The 23936-nt window shown below is 41.2% G+C and overlaps 2 protein-coding genes across 17 annotated transcripts in view; one reads left to right on the forward strand and one right to left on the reverse strand.

Moving 5' to 3' along the window:
- clcn2a (chloride channel, voltage-sensitive 2a) overlaps positions 1–16874 on the forward strand; it is a 41591-nt gene extending 24717 nt beyond the window's left edge. For 3 of the 15 annotated variants that reach the window (XM_067528950.1, XM_067528949.1, XM_067528940.1), the window contains 23 exons: positions 970–1098; positions 1467–1600; positions 1908–1988; positions 3824–3847; positions 4312–4390; positions 5483–5608; positions 5748–5832; positions 6253–6354; positions 6620–6661; positions 6983–7085; positions 7803–7958; positions 8052–8121; positions 8208–8318; positions 8731–8944; positions 9076–9209; positions 9587–9831; positions 10178–10289; positions 10419–10465; positions 11447–11512; positions 12047–12085; positions 12172–12276; positions 13094–13180; positions 13275–16825. In XM_067528950.1, coding sequence (XP_067385051.1) covers positions 970–1098; positions 1467–1600; positions 1908–1988; positions 3824–3847; positions 4312–4390; positions 5483–5608; positions 5748–5832; positions 6253–6354; positions 6620–6661; positions 6983–7085; positions 7803–7958; positions 8052–8121; positions 8208–8318; positions 8731–8944; positions 9076–9209; positions 9587–9831; positions 10178–10289; positions 10419–10465; positions 11447–11512; positions 12047–12085; positions 12172–12276; positions 13094–13180; positions 13275–13784 — 2801 coding nt within the window. In that variant the 3' untranslated portion in view covers positions 13785–16825. Of the gene's footprint in view, positions 1–969; positions 1099–1466; positions 1601–1907; positions 1989–3823; positions 3848–4311; positions 4391–5482; positions 5609–5747; positions 5833–6252; positions 6355–6619; positions 6662–6982; positions 7086–7802; positions 7959–8051; positions 8122–8207; positions 8319–8730; positions 8945–9075; positions 9210–9586; positions 9832–10177; positions 10290–10418; positions 10466–11446; positions 11513–12046; positions 12086–12171; positions 12277–13093; positions 13181–13274 lie in introns of all 15 variants that reach the window. The other 12 variants (XM_067528946.1, XM_067528951.1, XM_067528943.1 and 9 more) reach the window with 11 other exon arrangements.
- Positions 16875–17004: 130 nt separating this feature from the next.
- Positions 17005–22988, reverse strand: fam131aa (family with sequence similarity 131 member Aa). Of its 2 annotated transcripts, none has more exons than XM_067528966.1 (5): positions 22673–22988; positions 19956–20067; positions 19690–19866; positions 18004–18141; positions 17005–17868 (listed from the first exon to the last, which is right to left on the reverse strand). In XM_067528966.1, the coding sequence occupies exons 2-5, from the start codon at positions 20044–20046 to the stop codon at positions 17315–17317; spliced, it is 960 nt and encodes a 319-aa protein (XP_067385067.1). In that variant the 5' UTR covers positions 20047–20067; positions 22673–22988; the 3' UTR covers positions 17005–17314. The 2 variants fall into 2 exon arrangements, with proteins under 2 accessions (XP_067385067.1, XP_067385066.1); XM_067528965.1 differs by lacking the exon at positions 22673–22988 and adding an exon at positions 20225–21462.
- Positions 22989–23936: the final 948 nt, after the last annotated feature.

Raw genomic sequence — 23936 nt, forward strand, 5'->3', positions numbered from 1 at the left:
CACTGATCTTAAGCAATTCACAGGATCAATAAATATGATTTTACTCCCATTTATGTCTAAAGAGAAAACTTTAGACATAAAAATGTTTTTTTTTTCTTTCAAAATAGTTGCAAGTAAACCCATCAGGGTATTTATATATTAAAAATATGTTTACCTGTTAGAGATAGAAGATACAAATTAAAAAGTTTGCTGCCTAATCCTAAAATCTGCTCAGTGTTCAGTGGTGGAAAGTAAAGTAAGTACAATTACAGTACTAACAATGCATTTAAGTACAATTTTGAGGTACTTCTAGTTGAGTATTGTGAATTTGTGAATTTGTGCAGCCACTGAAGAAAGATTGCAAATTAAAATGGATTTGTTTCAAGCCAAAAGTTTGGGAACAATTATTTAGACCATTAAAAGCAAATGAAAGCATTTCTGCATTGAAATACAGCTTGGTGCTCTGCCAACAGTCAGTCTGAAGGCAGCACTCCAAAGCCAAACAGCAGTGAAACAGTCAATAGGCTGCATATAATAGGCAGCCTTTTGCCTATAAATAAACTCATGTAGATGATGGATATGTGAAGTGATTTCTTTTTTTTTTTTTGGGAATTAAAATGTAGTTTTGGAAAAAGCTTTTGTTTTCACAGTCCCCCACAAGGCTGCTGTTTTCATATGTATCCACTGTGGTTTGCAAAAACAGAACTCTGTCCCCTTTTTCTCTTTTATAAGATAAGTAAATTTGACTATAAAAAGCTAAATGATGGATGTGGAGATAAAGAATAAAGCATGAATAAGGCAGAGGTGTAAAAAAAACCTGGAGAGAAGGTCAAAGAGGTAACGATGAACACAGGACTCAGGGGAATCTGTTCACACCAGATAAATCCTGATACGTGGAGAAAGTGGTTAAATGGTTTAGCTCTCCGCTGCATTAATACTGAGATGAAGTTACTTCTGTGTGTGTGTGTGTGCGTGTGTGTGTGCGCGCAGCACAGAAGTGGATGTATGCAGGACTGGACAGTAACATGCTCTTGCAGTACATCGCCTGGGTCACCTACCCTGTAGTGCTCATCACTTTCTCAGCAGGATTCACACAGATACTGGCACCTCAGGCTGTGGGTAAGATCACACACCTAAACAATTTATGCATAAACATATGTATTTATATCCCTACATCATGGGCATATTTATGTGTTTGAATAATCAAGGTATGTATATAATGCAACAGTAGTCCTCCAAGGACATGCACTATACATCTTAGTGGTCATGTTTGCAGGACATCCATAATACACCACTGATGAGATGTGCATACAGAAAACTATATGACTATCATCAGATTTTCCCTTCACCCCTTTGCTGCTCATTATTTCTTCTCATCTCTTATTATGCATTCTTCTTAACCCTCTCTCTATAATTGGGTTTTTTAACTTCACCTTTATCCTCACCTCAATTCTGCAATCTAGCATCTCTTTCGTTGTATTCCCCAGGTTCAGGTATTCCTGAGATGAAGACAATACTGAGGGGGGTGGTCCTGAAGGAGTATCTGACTTTTAAGACATTTGTGGCTAAAGTCATTGGTCTGACCTGTGCCCTTGGGAGTGGAATGCCTCTAGGGAAGGAGGTAGAGGGCTGGATCATTATTAATATTATATTTTTCATCTCTTCTTATTATGGTCGTCTTAGCTGTACAAATTACCTAAGATGGATTTTCCTGTTGGGATTGTGTAATAATCCTTTAGTATCGTTAAGGTCATGGCTGCAAAACTAAAAATGTGATTTACTGCTAATAATGCTTGCATTTGTCATTTGGGGAGGTAATGAAGTTGTTCAAATTTGAATCTGAGCAGAGTTTAATGGTGCACTTCAGTGCAGAATTCTCTACTCAGTGATAAAATCTTTCAGTCACATTGTCTCTCTCTCCCTCTCAGGGACCCTTCGTTCATGTTGCCAGTTTGTGTGCTGCCCTCCTGAGCAAATTCATGGCTGCTCTTTTCGGTGGGATTTACATGGTGAGTATTAAAATCACATCAAAACTATTAAACAGAGACAACACCAAGTTTAAGTTACTTTGAGGACACATGCCGACTATGTCTCTGAGTAAAGCAATCATTGTTTTAAATCAATGTTTTAGGACATTTTAAAAAATTAGACGTTTTTGCTTTTTTTAATATAAAATAATAGTTTCATATGTGTCCATTGAAGGAGAAATCTAATCGACAACTGAAAATAATGACACACATACAGTTAAGTAAACTTTAAGTTTAAAAGTATTTAGCAGGATTTCTAAGCATCTTGGACACAGTTTCTCTGTGTATTTAGTCTCTTTCGTTAACCGCACATGGACTTCATGATTTTAGGATTTGTGGGGACTTTGTGGGGAGTCTGTAAGGATATGACGTCTGTAACGATTATGACTACAACTGTCTATTTTGGCTTGTTTTCATACTGACATTAGGACTGATAGAGGCCTTCCTGATGGCAGTACACAACAAAGAGGACAGAACCTTATGCATCTAATAAATACAATGAAATGAAAAATAATATACAGAAAATGTACCAAAAAATAAATTAATAAATTTGTCAAATTCTTTAAACTCCGTAGTTTCCCAGGTTAACTTAGTTCTGCGGATCACTATCGGGCTATGGACTTTATATTGAATTTGTAATATGAAAGAATACTTCCAGTTCCCAAAGTCTACATCATCTGTACCTCTGTGTATTTATTTAAATGAATCATTTGATTAAATCATTTATTAATCAAATCAATAATGAATGGAACAAGATCAAAACCAGCTTGAACTTGTTTTAAAGTTGTCTATTAGACTTTATGTGGAGTAGACCAAAGCTGTAATCTGTTATTATCTTTTTATTTAACCAGTTTGTATTAGGGGGCATTTAATCTCTTTTTATATTATTATTCTAAACACATTCACACCTGCAAACTGCCCGGTTTGACCTTAGTCTGACCTGTAGGCCGATGATCTCACCGAGCCTGACCAATGAACCTCACTGACCCTCCATGATTGGGGATCAGCCTTGATCGGAGGACGTTTTTGTTTTAACTTTAAAATAACATAAGGCCTTTACACATCTCCACTATATTTTCTGACTTATTTCAGATGTTTATCATTGATGACATTACATAAGATGAGTTGGAAATATGGTATCAACATAAAATCTGTGAAGCTATATGCTCACAGTAGGAATCTGGAAGAAAGACTGTAGTGTTAGATGATACAAGTGCATATGACAGAGGAAAAATAAAAAGTACAATTAAAAGCACAAGCACAGGCAACATCAATCAGTTTTTGGAGAATTTCACATTTAGGCTCCGTGTTTTATAGTCTTCCTAACGAAAGCAAAAGAACAACACACAAACAGTGCTGCACTGTGAAAAGTTTTTGACATCTCTGTGACCTTTTGCCATTCTCCAGGACACACACTCACCTCCACTCATGTGAGGCCTCACCCTGGGCTCCTGTCTATTTCCACTCTGGACATTGTGTTTTACAACTCCTCTGTGTACCAGCAGCGCTAACGTACGGAGAAAGATGGACCGCAGTGATGTGGAGGAAGAAAAACTCGTGTCAGCAGTTAGAAAGACTCATAGTGCAGAGGCCGAGTGTGTGACAATTAACACAGTCCATCTGGGAAAATGTTAATTCAGTCATCTGTGCAATCACAACTGTGTTAGCTGATGCTCATTTACTGCTTGTGTGATTTTGTGTGGTTTGGAAGTTGGATTTTGTCCAGGAGGAGGGTAAAGAAAAGGTAACGTCTACACTCAAACAGATTGCACTCACACATGTTTCTGTCTTTTTTTTTTTTACTTCTACTGCTAAAGGAAGAACCCTTTGAGGGAAGCAAGGTATGGATGCACAAGTCAGATGCTTCATTGCAGATTTAATCATCATTAAAAATCCATCCTGTCTGTTTTCAAAGCTGAGATAGACTGAGTTTCCATCTGTCTGCACTGTCTGACTCTGTTAAGTAAAGCATCATAGCGAAGCATCGATCCGCGTTGCCTTTGCTTCAATACAACCATCTCATTCCATGATTTCAAATCAGCTTTTTTCATCATTATGGCCTCTCATATATTTAATGGTATATATGTGATACAGCAGTAAGTTTACAGTAAAACACTATAGATGATTGAATTTAGTTTTTTGATGAGAAATTAAATTATTGTGTGTTTGTGTTATTTGCATATAAATGTACACCCGTTGGAATTTGAGTGTGTATTTGCTTGAATGCATGATTTGTGTGTGTGCGCGCGTGTGTGTGTGTGCGCGTGTGTGTGTGTGCGCGTGTGTGTGTGTGCGTGTGAGACAGAATGAGTTAAGGAACACAGAGATGCTGTCAGCTGCCTGTGCAGTGGGTGTGGGCTGCTGCTTCGCTGCTCCTATTGGAGGTAAGACAACATGGCTGCACCATCTGATTGAATGGTATCTAATTATTGCAGATAATTATGGAGCTAATTAGAAGAGTAGACTATTCTCCCACCCGACCCCCACAGCTGGGTCTAATGATACCAACTCTTTGATTCAGAGCAACAGATTATTTTATTTATTTTATTATTATTTCTATTTTTTCTGTCCCTTCAGTTTATCCCGTGAGTTCAGAGTCGCACAGTTGGCACAGTTTTTTCGCCGGATGCCCTTCCTGACGCAACCCTCCCCAATTTCTACCGGGCTTGGACCGGCACTGCACGGCCATACAGATTATATTAACAGCTATTCTGATTAACTTTAAATATGGCATAAATATTCTTGTCATAGAGTGATTTCCATTGCTGTACATCCAGGTGACCTTTAGTCTTAACAGCCTGTCAGGTCACATCCATTTCACTTGGTCTCCCCACATTTTTTGGAACAGCAATGTATCACCAGACGATGTAAAAAGTGAATGAGCTGGATGGAGATTTAACCTTCGGCTCATTATTTAGTGTCTGGTTTACTGTTACTGTTTTGTCTTTAGTCTTACTGCCGCACTGTTTACTGCAACGAAGCTATTAAAACACACTGTGCACTACCTGCCCAACACCAAATGCCAGTCACAGTTAGTCACGAGTGGATGAGCGTAGTGCATCATTAAACAGCTATAGAGACAGATGTTTCCCTAAGGAAACTGAGCTGAAAGAATAATAGTACTGGACTTAAATTCAGAAGGTGACTCCAAGTGTAATAGAATTGAATCCAAATCAATAATTTGCGAACAGCATTAATAATCAAAGAAAAGCTAAAGTGATGATATTATGTGTAGGCGTATGTTCACAGCTTGTTTGCTGTAGATACTGTTGGTCTTTTTTTCCCCCCTCTGTCAAATCAAAATTCAGTCACGATCCAAACTTGTTGACATGTCTAGTTAATATCTATCTAGTTAAGTTCCGGATGATCATGGTCTTCTAGTGAGGAATCAAAATGATGCTATTTAATTAAAATGTGTGATTGAAATAGTTAATATACAATAAATGTTTTTCTTTACCAACATTTCTTTGATCTAGGGGTGCTGTTCAGTATCGAGGTCACGTCAACTTTTTTTGCGGTGAGGAACTACTGGAGGGGCTTCTTCGCTGCCACCTTCAGTGCCTTCATATTCAGAGTGCTGGCAGTGTGGAACCAAGAGGAAGGTAACGCATAGGAAAAAGTGTTGTTTCTCAGCGTGTTTCATTCAGTGATCACACTGTTTTTAACAAAGTCCGAGTCATTTCTGTCATTTAAATCTGTCTACAGTCTACACAGAATGACAACTGTTGTCTTTTTTCTCAGAGACCATCACTGCTCTCTTTAAGACCCGTTTCCGTCTGGACTTCCCGTTTGACCTTCAGGAGCTGCCAGCATTCGCCATCCTTGGGTGAGTGTGTTTTTTCTGGGCTGACGCCACATTTAACTCGATCCTCGTACCAGAGCAACTTGGCACGTGAGTTACTGTTAGCTCTCATTCAGCCTCTCTCTGAAGTCTCCCTCCACATCCATTCTGAAGGTTGATTTGTACTTGATCAACGGGGCATAAAATTAAATTTTTACTCTGCCAATTACCCAGATTATCATGAGCCAAATTGGATGTGTTTGATTTGATATGTTGTAATAGACAAAACAAGTGACTGGTTTTGAGTCAAAGAGCCTCACAAAAGTGACCAAATTAACCAGGTGAACTAAAGCTGTAGCTGTATTTCAGTATTTCAGTGGTTTGGTTCCAGGCCCACCGAACCCGAATCTTCTTATGTTTCACCTTCAACATCTGACAAACAAGTGAGTGTTTGTGTGTTTGTAGGATTGCTTGTGGTTTTGGCGGTGCTCTGTTTGTCTACCTGAACCGGCTGATTGTAGAGTGCATGAGGAAACAGAAGACTATTAACAAGTTCTTGCTGAGGAAGTGAGTATCTGATCCCTCCCGTTATACAGAACCTGTAATCTTTAGTGCTTAGATCATTTACCCACCTTTAGGAAATGCATCTGGGAAAGCATAACATAATTCAACAGCTAGCCTCTTAAGTTCAAACATTAACGTGTTGTATGTATTTTGTTTAATCTGTACAACAATTAAACTGTAAAAACAACAGCTTTTGCTTTATGGGACATTTAAGGAAGTGACTGAGTCAAATTCTCTCACGTAAAATAACAACTTATCATTTTTACAGCTCAGTCTTTGGATTAATAAACCAAACAGGGTCTGTTATTCGGTAAGTTGTTAACGTACTGATATGTTGAATCATAATCTGCTTTTAACTCTCCTCTGAAAATCAAATAGGTAGAGAATATTAAAAATATTAGATATGCACGTAAAAAACATGTGAACAGGTTAAACTGTAATTACCCTTGAAGGATTATAATCTTGCTCGTGTGACCTTAACTCTGTGTTTAAAGTTGGCTCGGTGCCTTATGTCGCAATGTTGTTGCAGTACTGGGAAATTTAGGTTGGGTCATCACAGGCAGCTATTTATAGCCTTTCAATCAAATACTTGCATACAGTTTGACAAGCGCACCCATTAATGACCCCACAGTCCCTCTCTTCCTGTCAGGCGTCTGGTGTATCCTGCCCTCGTCACCCTGGTGGTCTCTACACTCACGTTCCCTCCCGGCTTCGGGCAGTTCATGGCTGGACAGGTGAGAACATGCTATCACACTATTGACAGTATGAAAGCATGCCAGGTCAAACATGGTCCTCAGATTTGATATGAGCTGCTGAATTGCTGTGATGAGTCAGTCGTCAGAGTCACAGCATGCACACACCTCACAGGTGTAATTACGTAAGCAGAAAACATAACCAAATGTGTTGTTCTTCACTGGCGCTTTCAACATGTGTCTCGATTGATAAACTGCACATGCTACATGTAACAGTGCAGTGTCCAGAATGGAGACGTAAGCCTCAGGTATAGATTATGTGGATGTAGATGGTGTCTGCAAGTGACAATTTGAGCGTTTATAGGTAGAGAAGCAGATTCATTCACAGAGTTCCTAAAATAGACTGTGGTTATAGTATCAGGAAAGAAGACCTAGTTGTTTTGCTACAACTATTGGAAAAAAGAGGAGCTTTACTAGAAGCTGAAATCGTAATTATTCAAAGAAAGGCAAACAAAGACTAATGGAATGAGCAGATTCTCAGCCATTCATGTCGGGGCAGTGCCAACTTTAAACCTCACTACACACACAGCCTCGCAGAGCCACTACCAAGACGGTAACATCACTGGCAAGAAGAAATCACAGGGATTAAGAGGAGCTGCTAAACACGTGGGACCCCTTTGGCCCCTTAAACAGGTCTGTCTTGTACGGAAACATAATTCCCAGTTATTCAGAAACATTTTCCTTGTGTCAACCTGTCAGCTGACGCAGCACGAGTCTCTGGTTGCGCTGTTTGACAACCGCACCTGGTGCCGTCAGGGCGTGGCCGAAGAGTTTGACTACATCAGCCACCACCATGCCTGGAAACACCCCCAAGTCAACGTCTTCATCACACTCATCCTCTTCATCGTTATGAAGGTAGTCCTGGGAGATATTTGAGGCTTTAAAGGACAATAATGAGGAATTGAGGTTTTTGATTGCGCTAATGAACTTGTCTCCCCCTTTTTTCAGTTCTGGATGTCCGCTGTTGCCACCACCATGCCTGTGCCATGTGGGGCCTTCATGCCCGTTTTCCTTATTGGTGAATAATATCCACTTTTGTTGGTTTCTCCTGCAGCAGTGTAAACCCCATTGAATAACGTCTTTCTGTGTCTGTGTGATGGACAGGTGCTGCATTTGGCCGACTTGTTGGAGAGATCATGGCAACCATGTTTCCTGAGGGCATACATGCTGACGGCAGCGTGTATCCCATAGTTCCTGGTGGTTATGCTGTTGTTGGTGGGTTTCTCCTGATTTCTTTTTGATACAAGCAAATTTGATAAGAACTTTTAGGCCACTTTTGACATTTCCTCTCTCCTCCATGATGGAAATCCATGCCACTGGGAAGCTGAAGTCATTTGTCTTCACTTCACTCAAGCATCTAAATATGACTAATGGAAATTGATTCCATTTAAGCTGAACATTACTTTTTGGACTGGAGTCAAATAGAAAATCGTTCAATACAAAATTGACGCTGTCATGACTCAGTGGTTAGTGTGACAGGATGATGTTAAATGTTACGAATTGGGAAGTAATCTCCCTCAAATTCCTGTTTGGCTTTGTAGACTTCTCTGATTAATAGTATAATTTGGGATCAATGTGAAAAAACATGGCTGACCAGATGCAAATAGGATTTCTCCCTCCCACACAGGTGCTGCAGCCTTGTCTGGAGCGGTCACACACACTGTATCCACCGCTGTCATAGTGTTTGAGCTGACAGGTCAGATCTCCCACATCCTGCCTGTGATGATTGCTGTGATCCTGGCTAACGCTGTGGCTCAGGCGCTCCAACCATCACTGTACGACTCGATCATTCGCATCAAGAAACTTCCCTATCTGCCTGAGCTGGGCATGGGACATCATGAGTAATTCAGTTTGCCTCTGTCACTGCTTGTACTACCTGCCTATTTGTCTTTGGTGGGGGGGTGATTATTTCCACTCATTCCTTTTTTTAACCCCCTTACCTCCACATAACCTCTTCTTCCCTCCTCCTCAGGAAATACAATATCCGTGTGGAGGACATCATGGTCAGGGATGTGCGCTACATCACACTTACCTCTTCCTATCGGGACTTGCAGGAGATGCTCCTCACTGGTCAGCTTAAAACACTGGCCCTGGTTGAGTCGAGAGGTAAATGCAAAAGAAATGCTTGCATACATTTAAAGGGACGTAATCAATTTAGACATATTTGCAAGGAGAGTTGATGTTCGAATCATCTTGGTAATAACAGAAATGAGTCCATAACATCAGTTAATAAGCTCTTGTCCAATACTGAAAAAAACGATACAGTTTTTTTTTGTCTTTAACTAAAATACTGAGTAATTGCTGTCAAATTTAAATTGCTTTATTTTTGAGCTCTATCTTTTCCTTTTGTAAGAATTAGTTGTGTAATATTTATCTGCAAGCGTAATGTCCTTATTAAAATTCACATTTTTACACCATTATCTGAACTTGATCATTTTGTGCATTGCCATTTCTACATTTGAACCTTTCTCTTTGTCCTTCAGACACCATGATCCTGCTGGGTTCCATAGAGCGCCTGCAGCTCCAGTCTCTGCTCACTCTGCAGCTAGGCCACCAGCGACGGCTGGAGTACCTGCGGCAGCTGGCCCAGGACAACGGCACCCATGACCACCTGCCCAGTCTGACCACTGACAGCACCCCCAGCTCGCCCTGCGCCCATACCCACATCAACGCCTCAACCAGCACCAACGCCCGCCAAGGGGTCCGCTTCCTGGTGAGGACCCAACAGGTGTGAGGCGTCCCGGGGCGCCAGGGGTGGGCTGGGGTGAAGTCTGGCTTGGGTTGGATTGTAGCAGTAGTAGTGGATCAGGTACAGCATGTGTAAAGCATGTAAGAGTAGGTAAAGGCACAGATGGGAGTGTTTGAGGAGCTTTTGTGGTAAGTGTCTGCAAACTGTACTTCTGTCCCGAGATTCTACTTTTACATTAACACATGTCTTCTCTGTCTATGTCGTCTGTGCCCTTACCTGCGCTGTCCTGTTTGTTTAAATGCATGTGCTCGTATTTGTCCTATACGTGCTTTCTGTGTGTGTGTGTGTTTGTCTGGCTTCCTCTGTTAATATTTTTTCCATGTAGATTTCAACAGAGGAGTCTTCCTCCTTCAGCCCGGTTGTTTCCAGTGTTCAGCTTCCACTGAAATCTGCCTTGAAAACTGTGTCTGCCATCAGTGACACAGAGACGCCAAACAGTATGTACTTCACACACGTTGGCACGCAGAGGAACAGTTGTGTGGTTGTGATGGCAAAGGGTCAGAATTCAACTATAACATTTTCCAAATCCAGATTTTATAGAAACAGTTTTGTGTTTTCTCTTCGAGGCTCTCAGACCCTCTCCTGTGCTGACCAAGAGAAGGAGCTGCTAGAGGTGAGCACAAGAGCCAGAAAGAGATAAAGATATTTTATATGTGTGGGTGCAGGTGTACTGTAAGAGTGTGGCATGCATCGTATGCGAGGGCGTGTGTGTTCTGAGTCCACCTCATCCCGCTGACAGGCCGGATCTGCCCACAGGCAGCAGGGTTTTCCTGTGTGATCTCATGCTATGGTCGTAGGTTTTTTTATTTTTAATTTTTTTTGCTCTTCTATGAGTCATTGCTGCCACAACACACAATACACTCAATGCCAGTCAATTCAGGACATCCTACATTTTAGCATTTTTGGCTACAGCGTATGGTGGCGTCAGTCTTATTCAAAACCACTTAAACATCACTGACACACGAGAAAAAACACTGCGTGGGAAAGACCCTAAAGAGCAAGATGAGCTTTGGTTATATTTCCTGTTTCTTCAGTGAATACCATTGATTTTATTTTTCTTTTATTCCTATTCAAAAGTTTGTCCATCTAGGCATTTATGTGTCATTTTGTTTTGAAGAAATAAATTAAATTCACACACTTTTTTTTTTACCAACACTATGACTTAAAATTGCAGGATATGCACAGGTTGAGGTCATAACATTAACACATCCCAAAAATTGTTATCACACCAGCTAATCGTGTCGTTAGTGTTTCACTCCACATGAATTCTCCTGATCATGTTATTGCTTCAGCTGTACGATTCTGTCCGACAACTTAACAAAAATGCTAAAATATGAGGTGGTCTTATTCTGGCAGTGTGTATCATCTAGTGTTGCGTGAACACTGGGTTTCTTGTACAGATTTCGTGCCCTCACCTTCATCTGTGGTGTAATTATACCCTTTCAGCAACATTGTGCTCACATCAAGGGGTCTTCTCCCAATCCAATGTTGCAGCAACACAGTGTTAAAAGGGTAAAAAAAAAAAATTTGTCCAGTTTCACTGATGCTGTGTTAACATTGTGCTATGTTGATGCCTTCTCTCCCCGGCTGGAAGAGCCCGGCTGGGCCGGCTCCTCTTGAAAAAAAGGCCAAGCCCAAACGAGTGAGGATCTCCATGGCGGTAAGATTGTCTGCCGCCTAGAGACTGTTGCCTAGTAACCGTTGCCTTGCAACACACACGTAGTGAGTGCTGGACCAAAATATTTGTGGTGCACCAACGGAAGCATTAGAGTGGCTTTGCAGAGAGAGTCAGAGAGAGAGAGTGTGTGTGTGTGTGTGTGTGTGTGTGTGAGAGAGAGACCAAGTGAGATGGGCCACTTTGTTAAGTGGCAAAGGTTTAAATATCTTTTCAACATCAGTTTCTCTCTTAACTGCTGTTACTGCTTGTTCTGTGTGTGGTTGTGTGATGTGGAGTTTTATTATTAAAGATTGGTTGACTGGTTGACTGGGTATTGTTGGACCCATAAACCAACCTGTTCCTTTACCTTGGAGAATCTAGTAAATGTAAGACTAGAGTTTTCCTGAAAGGTTACAAACATTTTGGTACACAACGCAGTATTTTACTTTACTGTATTTTTGGTGTGCAGTGTTTGTGTATTTAAACCTTTATGCATTTATGGCAACAGATGATGTATTAAACATAGTTTTCTTCCAGGAATCCACGGATGTAGAAGATTGCATGACCCCATCAGAGGTGAGACCTACACACATTGAAAATATTTTTTAAATCTTAAAAAAATGTATAGAGTATAAGTTTCTTGTTGCCCATTTTGATCTCAGATAGCAGAGTGGGAGGAGCAGCAGCTTGATGAACCGGTGGATTTCAAGAACTGCAAGATTGACCCTGCGCCTTTCCAGCTAGTGGAGCAAACGTCTCTGCATAGGGTACAATATCAACAAAAGCCCTAAACAAAAAAATGTGAAATAAACCTTTTAATCACTGTAGGTAATAGAGTATTTAACAATAAAAAAAGTCCCATAAAAGAAGTGCTAACTATTGCTTGTTGTCTGACAGAGTTTAACTTTAGCCATGAACTATGTATCATTACTGCTGCAAGTGCTATAAGGTCCACAAGTGCTGTCATGGATTGCAATCTGCCCACAGGTTAGATTCCTAATTTGTTTGCGCCGTATTTATAATCCTCAGAACAGATCCGAATAGAACAGTTTCTCATACAACTGACACACTATCTGGGACACCGACAAAGCTTTTTTTCCATTTCAGGCTAAATCTGGCCTTTTTATAAAAACGATAAGCATGAAAAAGTTAGAGGAGTGGTGATTTATTTTATTCCAGTGAACCCGGCACCATTTATTATCACCCTTGAGTCAGGACCATTATATTAGATTAAGTGCACCTGCACCCACAACATTAGCCGTTTACCAGCTGGGAGTAAGTCAGAGCCCACCTTCATCACTGCACGAATGGTTTCTCTCTTTTTTTTTTTTTGGTGGTTTTCTCTCTTTCATACACTTAGAGTCCCTGGTGTGTCCTCTCCACACAAACTATAAAACCCATCAAGCTATAATTGGTTAGTGCCCAGTGTGTTGTGCCTTGCAGTGAGAATTTATGAGTCTAGGATCATCTAGTCTGACACAGTGACCATATTAAAAAGCAAAAATAACATGATCGTAATGACACTAATCCCCCCCCCCTACTCAGTATGTATTGACGCTATGACCAATCTCTCCCGCTCCACAGACTCACACCATCTTCTCTCTGCTCGGCCTGGATCATGCCTATGTGACCAGCATGGGACGTCTGGTTGGAGTAGTTTCTCTCAAAGAGGTACGTGTGCGTTTCCAGCCGTTAGTATTTTGCATATACGATCATTTGTGTTGACCTTCTCATTCCCTCCTTTGTGTCTTCTTTTCCCCACCAGCTGCGTAAGGCCATCGAGGGCTCAGTGACAGTGACTGGTGTGAAAGTGCGCCCTCCATTGGCCAGTTTCCGCGACAGCGGGAACACCACAAGCGTGTCCGAGGTAACTGAACTACACAAGCTCTGCATCCGTCACAGGGGGCTCTCATTGCCAAGGGAACCCAACCCTCCGGACGTGGAGGACCAGGCAGATGTTCAGTATAAAGAAATCCCCGTCAGCTTCTCAGAACAAACCAATTTGCATTTTGAAACCAGCCCCGGTGACATTACAAACGAGTCGTCGGAGCTAGTGCTCCAGGAAAGTCCCTCATTCACAGAGGACCAATCAGAGTTTACTTTTGACTGCAGCCCCTCTCACACTGAAGAGTCAGAACTGGCCTGTGACTATGACCCCCCCACCCGCACGCCAGAGCCGGGCGAAACAGAGCAAGAACAGGCCAGTCCGTCTCTGAACCAGGACCAAGCAAAACCTGAGGGAGAGTGTAGCCCCACTCGCACTGAAGATCAATGATCAGATCAATACTGTCACCTCATGAATGTTGACGTTTCTTACATTTGTCGAGGTCACGCTCACCTTCAAATCCAGCCTAGATACCTGATTTCTTATGATGTTGTGGTGTGAGTGAGCGGATGTGACATTTAGTGTTTAAAACTGTGCAGATGTTTGTTTAAAGGATAAAACTAGTTTTATTCTGTATTTTATTAGTGTCAACGAATCCTGTGAGATGAAAAGCAACACTTGTGTCCTATGATCTATTATTTCATTCCTAATTGTCTCGGTTGCAATTGAAGTATTTAAATATTCAAAGTTATTTTACACATAATATCAACATTTGAGTACAAGTTGGAAAGAGTTCGGTGTCACTGAAGTGAGCTGACTCCTGCTCCTCATCTCTGCTTGAGTACAAGTACCATAAAACTGTAATTATATAGTTCTCAACAAACACACCACTAAGTCCACATCGTGGTTGTATGGGAGTGATATTGCACGTTGTTCATCAGCACATGGATATTGCTCAGTAGTCAATTATTGTAGATTTTCAGATGTTTGATTTTTGCCCATGTTGGCTTCAAAACTGAGATAAGAGTGAATTTTCCAAGGTCAAATAGCAGAAAATGGCTGTCACTGGGGTGGATTCCCAGAGCAAGATTTTACTACTTGAAACTTGCGCATGTACTGCTCGAAAAGTTTGATGCTTTGTTTTGTTTTTTTGCTCCTCCTAAAATTCACTAGGAGAAAGAACAGTCATTCTTGAGACTTAAGCGAGATCCACAAATGATCTTTAGATTTTTTGGAAGGCTTTATTGCAGGGCTGTTGTATTTTACGCCATTTGTTTTATTTAGGTGTAACTAATAAATTAAGAAGTTATATTCTATGTGTACACTGGATACTTCAATAGATACACATGTACAATTTAATGCAATCGAATACAGCAGATCCGCCATGAATTCTACTTTTCTAGGTTTTTAAGGTCACAGTGGGTGGGGGACTCAAAACATTAGAAATATAACGCACTCCAGTATGACTCCACCACCCACTGTGACCTCAATAATAAACAGAGAGTAGAATTATCACCTTTCAGACAAAAACTGAGAAATTATAACATTGTAAATGTGGAATTTATTGCAGATTTGATTGCATTAGATTGTAAAGGTGTACCTAATGAAGTGGCCAGTGGGTGAATGTTGCATGTTGCCCCTTTTTCTCATAGTAATTTATAGGAAAAACATGTCACAAAAACTAGTGTTTTTCTCCAAGAGTAGAATGTTGGTTGGAGAATATTTTCAGCTGTAGACGAAGACATTTTTCCCTTTAGTGAGTATATACAGCATCAGGACTTTGTATGTACAATAATGGTTGTGATAAAGGAACATGCCACCTATTACTTTGACGTGGCTCACAATTTCCTAAAGCAGATGAATACTATTGTTTTTAGTTAAAATTACTCAAACATAGACTTTGATATGAACTCTGATGCAGATTTTGTGTTTTGATAAGTAGCTCATATTAACCTGCGCAATAATGCATCTTGTGTTTTGAATCACTTTTGAACAGTATATCAAGCTTTAGCTTGACAAAAACAACACTTTTTTTTAAACTTTTTCTTGGATTTATTGACACTAAGAAACTTATGGAATATCTACAGCTTTATCTTTCAGATGTGTGTGTGCATGTTGGCGTGTGTTTCTGTGAGAGAATTTTATGGACACTTTCCTCGCCATGCTCAGATCTGGTCCAAACATTATTTGACTCTTCATGCCAAACATTCTGTAAACCTGACAAGCAATTAATGGAGGGTGAAAAATAAATGGAACAAATATTGAAGGGGGGAAAAAGCACAGAGGAACAAAGGCATGGTAAATTATTGTAATGAGCACACAATGGTATGGATTTAAACTACCTATTCATTAGCACTGAACTAAAACCTCAAAGGGGGTCAGAAATAATGGCTTGGATAATATTAAAAACAATGTTGTTGGTTATACGTCAGCTCATATGCAATAAAATTACAGTAATAATGCAGTAAAAGGTGATTTAATAGCAAAAGCATCCTTAGTGTGTCCATGTTCTGCAATTACATTCCACAGCATATCATTTTTTTTATTTTACTGCCAAGAATTCACGTCCATGTCAACCACCAAAAATCCACTATCAGCTGGGATCTACTCTCAGCGATAAAGGCAGCTTCCAAAGGTCCACCCGGCTTAGTTCAGGGCTCCAGATAATGGTGAAGCACATTGTAATTACCATGAGTATAATTTAGTGCACATGTAGCCTCGTTTGGCTTTATAGGGGCTGATTCAATAAGGGCAATGCTGACTGTCGGTCTCCTCATTCCAACTGCCTCTTCTCCTGTGTGACCGTGTTTAACAAGTTTTTAGGATGATGAATGAACAACACCCGAGCTCTGAGTGTCAGGAAAACCGTGGCCGTTGTACAGAGCACACAAACATACACACACGCACTTGCACGCACATACCACCGGCCTGTAGATATTTACACAATCATATGTGACACATACCATTATGACAGAGTACATTTAATCCAGCCTGGCCTTTAATAGAAATTTGAGAAACGTAACTACTGTATGAAGCACAGTCTTAAGTCACAAGCCCCAAAATTGTATTAGAGCAAAGTGTGTGTGTGAGTTCTTGTTATGACCTTCAGATTGACACAAATATTTTAGCTTCATGCAACAATTTTGAGCCATATTTTAGTCTTACGCGATTTCCCTGCAGCACACCAAACTCATTTTTTGTCTGTGTAAACATGCTGTTTGTGCAACAAATTTATTACTGTCTACGCTTTTCGTTTGCTCATAAAATGTGAAGTAGTGCTCGCCATTTAAGATAATGTATAAGGAGTTAAATGTAGAGTGTGTAAGCTAATTTGCAGCGTATCTAGTTAAGCAATAAGTCTGTAGTATCTCCCTTTATATGGCACTGGCCTGTACAGTATTTGCTTTGTACATATGAAAATACACGAGATCGTACATGCTCTGTACATAGGAGAGTTATGCATTTGAAATCAGCCATTGTTATTTTTCAGAGAACATGACGTTGTTTTTGTACGAGTGAATGATTAAATTGAAAAAAGAAAAACACCTTTAAAAGACAAGCTAAGAAACGGTTTCTTCTCTTTGTCTTTAGTTTGTCTGTGTTTACGGAGGAAAAAAAAAAAGACACTTTTAAAAAAACTTCATATTTATATATTCAGGACAAGTACAACAACACTACAAAATATTTATAGAAAATCAAAGCAACAGCAATACATGACTCTTCACAGAAATGTACAAAAACTTAGTTTTAACAACAGCTGACATTCTGGATGAACTTTCCCATATATATATATACTGCAGAGACAAACAGTGGAATGAGATCAGTGCATGAAAGGCCTGGAGGAGGAGCGACAGAAGGCAGCCATTGGAGGAGAGATGATGAAAAGGAGGAGGGTGACAAAGGTCAACAGCATAAGCTTAACAGGTTATGTCATATCCAGATTCAACACGGACTTAGACAAAGATGGACAACACATCACATCAAATACTCCTCTCCTTCTTCTCCTCTGCTTCATCCCTCTCCTCCTCCTCCTCCTCGTCGAATGACGCTACTCCAGACGAAGCCCGGTCAGAGAAGAAGCTCCTCGGACTGCAGTGCCACACACGGACCTCATTAAAAACACTACTCTCCTCGTCCTCCTCATCTTCGTCATCCTCTCCCAGAGACTCGGAGTGAGAGGTGGAGTAACAGGAGTCAAACCTGCTGCTCCTCCCCCGAGGCCTCCACTCAGGCTTGTGGTAGATGCAGACCTCACTGTGGTGGTCAGGCAGGGGAGCAAGCTGTTCCTCTGGACCATCCAGCCTCTCCTCCTCTTCTTCATCCTCGTCCTGCTCTAGGAACGGACTCATGCAGTTGCTCAGTAACGTAGGTGAATTGGTCCGGGATGAATGTGGGGCTTTGAGAGACACTGGTCTACCACAAAGCAGGCTGCTCATGCTGCTGGACCCCAGAGGGCTTTCGGAGGGCAGGGCCTCGCCAGCGTCAACCTCAGGCTGGCGTGGTGCTCCGAAAAGAGGATTGGATGTGGCGGCGTCTGAGGGAGGAGCAAAAAGTCAGAACACCTGGGATGAAGGAGCTGGGAAGATGAGGTGATTTGTTAGTGATTATGCAGAGGAGAAGAAGATGAGTGAAATGAAATGAAATGAACAAAATGGTGGCATCTGGATACCTGAGCTCTGGCTGTAGAAGCTGTGAGTCTGTCCACTGTTGTGGGAGTCTTCGTCATTGGAGTCCTCATCATCATCCTCATCCACAGATGCCCAGGCACGCAGCTTAGCCTCAGCTATGGCAAACTGCTCTGCCACTCCTAACAGAGACACAGAGTCCAGGAAATTAATGCGGTGGTTCCCCAAGGTTGAGCTGGTAATATTGCAAAAGAAAACTTTATGTTGTATATTTCCCTTTTGGGGCCAAATGGAGCCAAAACACACACAAAAAAAGATTTGCCTATAAACAAAATAGAAAATTAGAAAATGTCGAAATTACATTATAATGGCTACAACTTGGTGCAAAGTATAAACCTTAAGCTGACGTGTGTTTCTTACCCTACATACACAGCTCACCCTGCCTCCTCTTCTGCAGTGAAGGCAAAAATGGTTCATCTACTTTCTTATCCACAAAACAGAAAAAGAAAAGAATGTACTATATGAACAAAACTATTATCACAGAAAAGGCTTAAGTTGGCATAGGAATATTCAGGAAGTCCACAAAAACCTCCACAGAATCTAAAATAATCTTTTAAATTGCCAGCAAGGCAAACATGGCACTTTAAATGCTTAACATTCATATATGTATGTAATGTGTTTGGATTAACTAATACTAACAATGAAAAAAAAACCTGCCTTCCCACCTGCTATCAAGGTGCACAGATGTGAGGACACAAACTGAAAACATCTGCAGTGCAGTTTGCAGATCTTGCAAGAATTGTAACATGTCAGCATGCAAATAAAACACACTTGAATTTGGCTTCCAAATACATTTTCAAATTATCATTTCCTGACCAAAAGTCCAAAATGCATAAAAAAGTATTTTACAATAACAAAAACAAATAACATTTAATAAACTGGAATCAGTGATGTTTCTCATTTTGACTGAAAAGTGACAACAATTATCTCTACATTCCCTAATTGTTTCCCATTGATTCACAAGCTCATTCTTTTGAAATTTATTTCTATACGGTGTAAAGAATATCCTCTCTGATTAAATCCTCCCAGTTTCACCAGTGCCACAGAGGAGTCACAGCAGAACAACAGGAGCTGCTGTAGCACTCGTGGGCAGTGAAGGGTTGTGAGAAAGAGTCTAATAGGCCACCATCTGCTGCCAAGACAAGCCATCATCTAAAATTCAAGATTCAAGATTCAAACCACTTTATTGATCCCATAGGGAACTTGTGTTGCCTTGTTACTGCTGTTCTCACCATGAAAAGTACAAAAGAAAGGAAAAAAAAAACTTCCACCAAACAATAAACAAGTACAAGTACAAACTACTGATCAGTAAGAAAGAAAAAAATTATGAACTAAAAATAATATATGAAATAAAAAACATTACTATTTGTCCATTTTGTCCATTTCTCTCTAAGAGAGAGTTCAGTGGGAGCGACGAACCATTGACAGACGGCGGTTTTAGGGGATTAGATGCATGGCAGAAGGTGATTGCCAGCCATGATGCTTGCAGCTAAACCAGACGTAGTAAGAGAAGGCACATGGCCACAAAAACAGACCACTGACACACTGACATACTGACACCAGCATGTTACAATGCATTTGTGTCACCTGTGTGTTTTAAGACTGGAAAATTGCATTTCAAACACGTCCTTGGCCAATAGAGGGTAAAGCGTAGGGCTACAGACAAATACCTGCAGCAAAGCGGGCCTCCTTCTCGCCTTCCGTCAGGTGGCAATAGGAGTTGAAGTTGGTGGCCGGCGGCGGTGCCGACGGTTTGGGCCACCCTTTCCATTCGATCAGGTGGGCGACCCGACCCTGAGCCAGGGAGGTGGGCTTTGTCACATGATCCCTCACTGCCTGAGAGATACCTGAACACAGAGAGGAAAACATCCGAATCCAAAGCTGAATAAACAAGACTTTAAATACTACATATCAGTAAAAAATGAAAGACTTTTACCATTTAAGGAGGATCTGGCAAGTGCTGCAAACTCGTGGATGCAGACACTTTTCCGTGAGTCTCCTGCAGATTTCCCTGACTTTGGAATCATTTCACTCTCCTCAAATTTCACCTGCAAGAAAGAATTTTTTTGCAAAAATCCCTGTTTAGTTCCACTGCATGAAATCTAAAACAGTCAAAGTTCCCTGTGCTGTGCCCAATTTTCTAGGAAAACAAACAGATCTGCTGTTTACAGTTTTTTTTTTTTTTTAAATAATAATTTTTTTCACCTCTTGCTCCCTTTGTCTGTCCCTTCTTTCTCTACTCCCGGACTTCAGCCTCATGATGAACATGCAGAGATGTTGTCACAGTGCAGAAAAGCAACACAACTGAATGTCACAGCTTGGCTTTACTGGTTTAAACCACCAGGCAGACAAGCAGACAGCTCTGCCCTATATTTACTGCACAGATGCTAAAGCCAGGGTAAGCCGGTGAAAACTGTTAGAATGTGGCTGAGGGAGGTGAGGGCAGCAGTGACCATTACTGTGAGACTGGGCAAACATATGGTGTGTGCCGTTTGACCAGCTCCAGTAAACAGCTCCAGCCCTAAACAGCTGATTTCTCTGAAAAGTGATAGATAGCTCTACCTAACTCAAAATAGTTACATATATGCTGCTCAGACTGGATCTGTTGGGCTGTCTGACCCCGTGGCTGCAATATATCAGAGCAACTGGAATTAGTCTTGTTTTTAGGCCAGGTGTTCAACAGGCAGGTAACATGTTGCCTGAACACAACTCTGAGCAGGTGCAACTGGCCTTAAGCTGATTGGCTCTAAAAGCAGCTAAGATAGAAGAGACTGCTGTGGTTAAAAGGATTACTTTAAAGTCAGAAATGACAGTAAATGTGTCAGGGTCACACAGGCAGAAAAGGGACCTTGGACGAGCTGATATAAAGGTGCAAACAGCTCCCACACCCTGTGCAATGCTTCTCAGAGGAGAACTCCAGTTGCAAAACGCAGCTGTGAGCCCTGCAGACGTCACCTGTGCTCAGCGCTGATAAACAGGACAGGATCAGCATGAGCAGCTTCGCATGGCTCCCTCCTGAGACTCTGACTCACGAATTTTAGTGCCGCAGATGCTCACAATCTTAAATCCAGTTAGAAGGAATTAAAAAAAAAAAATCAGCAAACACTGCTACACATGTGGATTATAAATCAGGTCATAAACCAACAAGTAGTTTCACGCTGTAAACTGTTGGTTCTCAACTTTTCTGCTTTGTATCTCATCACAGCTTGCATGAGTTCAAAGTGAGATTTGTCCTCCAAAATGTAATTGAGCAACTAGACAAGCCTCCACTTTTAGACATTTCAGAAAGAAATACACATTTATACAGAAGTACAATGTTTGTTCTACTTTCTTACTCCATTACTCATGTTGCTGCTAATCTCATGACCCCGTGGAAGGGTCACAGCAAGTACTGCTTGAGTTGCAAGTTACTTTACAGACTAAGGTGCTTAATCAAAAATATAATCAACTAAAAAATTCTATCATCTATAATATATTATTAATAATTAAGAATTTTACTTTTATTTAACAAATTACCATACATTTGTCATTGCCATATGTTCATTTTTAAAATTGTAATAAAACAAATCCAGATGTGTCTGTGGCCTAACAAGCACAAATACTGTTTAAATACATAGTTTTTTATGTGGAGGATTAGTACGTTAAGCGAACTTTAGAGTACTTAGCAATTCAACTTTAATAAATATTTTGAAGTGATGCTTCTACTTATAGTGGTGTTTTGTCTTTTTAAGCAAGTACGTGGACTTTTACTCGAGTACCTCTGGTTACAGCCCCCTGATTGGAAACCACTGTATAGTACACAGTATACGTGTGTATGTGTATATATAAATAATTCAACAGATTTCATATTTAATATTAGTCAACTGGTAAATCAGCAGCTGAAATTTTAACCAATAAATAGCTATTTCACTATTTCTTAGCCTATGGACTAAATTGACTGTTATAACCAATTCCTGTACACGATTTGGCCCTTAGAGCTGCTAATTGTGGGATTCGGTTTTAAACACACACACCTCCACGTGCTGATTGTCAGGCCTGTTTTGCAGCTGTGTCAACTGGTGCTAATTGACATTCAGCCTGACACCCACACGTGTGGCAGCGTTTGCTGGTGTTCATTGAAGCCTGTTTTTAGGAAGGGTTTTGGAGGACTTGGGTGTGCTCCCCACAGAGGCAGACTGCGGTGCGCCATCTCTGACATAAACCTCCTCGATACTAAACATGTCGTGATGTCTCCAGTGGCATCCCCAGAGTCAGTGATTTGACCTAAAGGAACAACAAGTGGGATCGAGTAAATCCAGTGTGTCTGCAACGCTGAAACTGGGTCCGGCATTAATTGAGGGAGTTGCAGTGCTTTTGGTTTTATTTTTGTGGAAATGGTGAATTCAGTGAACAGTAAGTATTCGCTGACGGCTGAATACCACATCAGCCACTGAGGGGTGCGGGCCTGTAGCCTATAATTATGAGGAAAATAAGGCGCGGATGCAGCAGCGGGTCTCCTGGCAACCATTGAAGTCTCCATCTGCATACCAATGGCTCAATACCTGCATCGCCTAAACACCACGGAAATACCAAGAGCCTCCAGCTCTTTTATTCACCTTTTACAGCTCATGCTCGTGTGGTAATCATTTCCCTTCAGCTTCTCTCGGTACTTACCTGGAAGTCGGAACGCGGCGGATCATGATAATGCGCCTAATTGTCTCCAATCCGATCAACAGATGATACCGCAGCACAAACCTCCTCCTGCTGCAGGGTCTGCAGAGCAGCATTAATGCAACACAATCGTCGGAAACATCTTCCTAACTCCAGCATTACATCACCAACACACACACGCACAATTTGTTGCTCTTTATACGAGTTATATCGGCTGCCCAAATGTCTCCCGATGGAGAGCGTCACCGACGCAAGGCGGTGTCACATCCCATTCTCCCTCCCCCCCCATGCAGCCAGCATCAAGCATCAAACCTATAGCGCTTCTCTCTTTGGCAGGCACGGGAGCCTTTAACGGGATCTTTTAATACTTAAATCCCAGTCATCCGCTGATATTTACCGAGATCATCAGAACACTGATAACGAATCTGGTGGTGGAAAAAAAAAAAAAAAAAAAGAGCGCAACTAATTTGAGCAGAATCCCTAAGATGTAGTTAATACCTAAAACTGCATTCCCAATTTTGTTTACAACAGCTGTGGGACCCCACATCTCCAGGGGGCACACACTCTCATTCAAAACCGTGATTGTTCCCTAAAAACGGAGACAGTTGTCAGTGCCTCCCTCTGGAAGCACCTGAACATTTTGTAAGTGGATAAATTATAATTATCTACAAATAACTTTTCAAGTGCAGCCCTATAATGCAGGAAGCTCTTCTCCCCTTACAAATCACTCGTAACCTCCCTTCACCTCTCTAATAACTTCACCAGCCATTACATCACAGTCGTCTCCACCAGATGGAGCCGTCCTGCTAACTTCACATTTCTTCACTCTCCTTACATCACATTCATGCTCCTTCTCCCAAACCAACCAGTTCTCTGGATCCCTGCCACTTTCCTGCAAACGCCTGTATCCACACTGATAATTAATACAATTTTCATAACAGGCACCTTGCCCTCCACATTTAAACATGCTTGTATTACCCCACTACTTAAGAGGCCTATTCTTCCATTTCTGGACAAGACCCTTGAACGAGCAGTCTTAGATCCAATCTCAGCTTTTTCTTCTCTGAACAATCTCCTTGATGATAAATAGTCGGGCTTTAGATGTGGTTATGCCATAAAAATGACACTGCTGATGATTGTGACTGCAAAGCTATTTTTGCAGGGGCAACTCTCCGACTCTCACTGCCCCCTCTACCAGTGTCCTGCAGGGCTCAGTTGGTCCTCTTCTTTCTTTCTTTCATCTATGCTACGTTCCGGTTCTATAATC

The sequence above is a fragment of the Channa argus genome, chromosome 14, assembly GCF_033026475.1.
Source record: "Channa argus isolate prfri chromosome 14, Channa argus male v1.0, whole genome shotgun sequence".
Lineage (NCBI taxonomy): Eukaryota > Metazoa > Chordata > Actinopteri > Anabantiformes > Channidae > Channa > Channa argus.

Excerpts from the sequence above, each read along its gene's own strand:
- fam131aa (XM_067528965.1), bottom strand. The coding sequence starts at position 20,287 with ATGTTCATCATGAGGCTGAAGTCCGGGAGTAGAGAAAGAAGGGACAGA. Across the intron at positions 19,867-19,955 it reads TGCCAGATCCTCCTTAAATG|GTATCTCTCAGGCAGTGAGG; the intron begins GTAAAAGTCTTT and ends CTCTGTGTTCAG. Across the intron at positions 18,142-19,689 it reads GGAGGCCCGCTTTGCTGCAG|GAGTGGCAGAGCAGTTTGCC; the intron begins GTATTTGTCTGT and ends TGTCTCTGTTAG.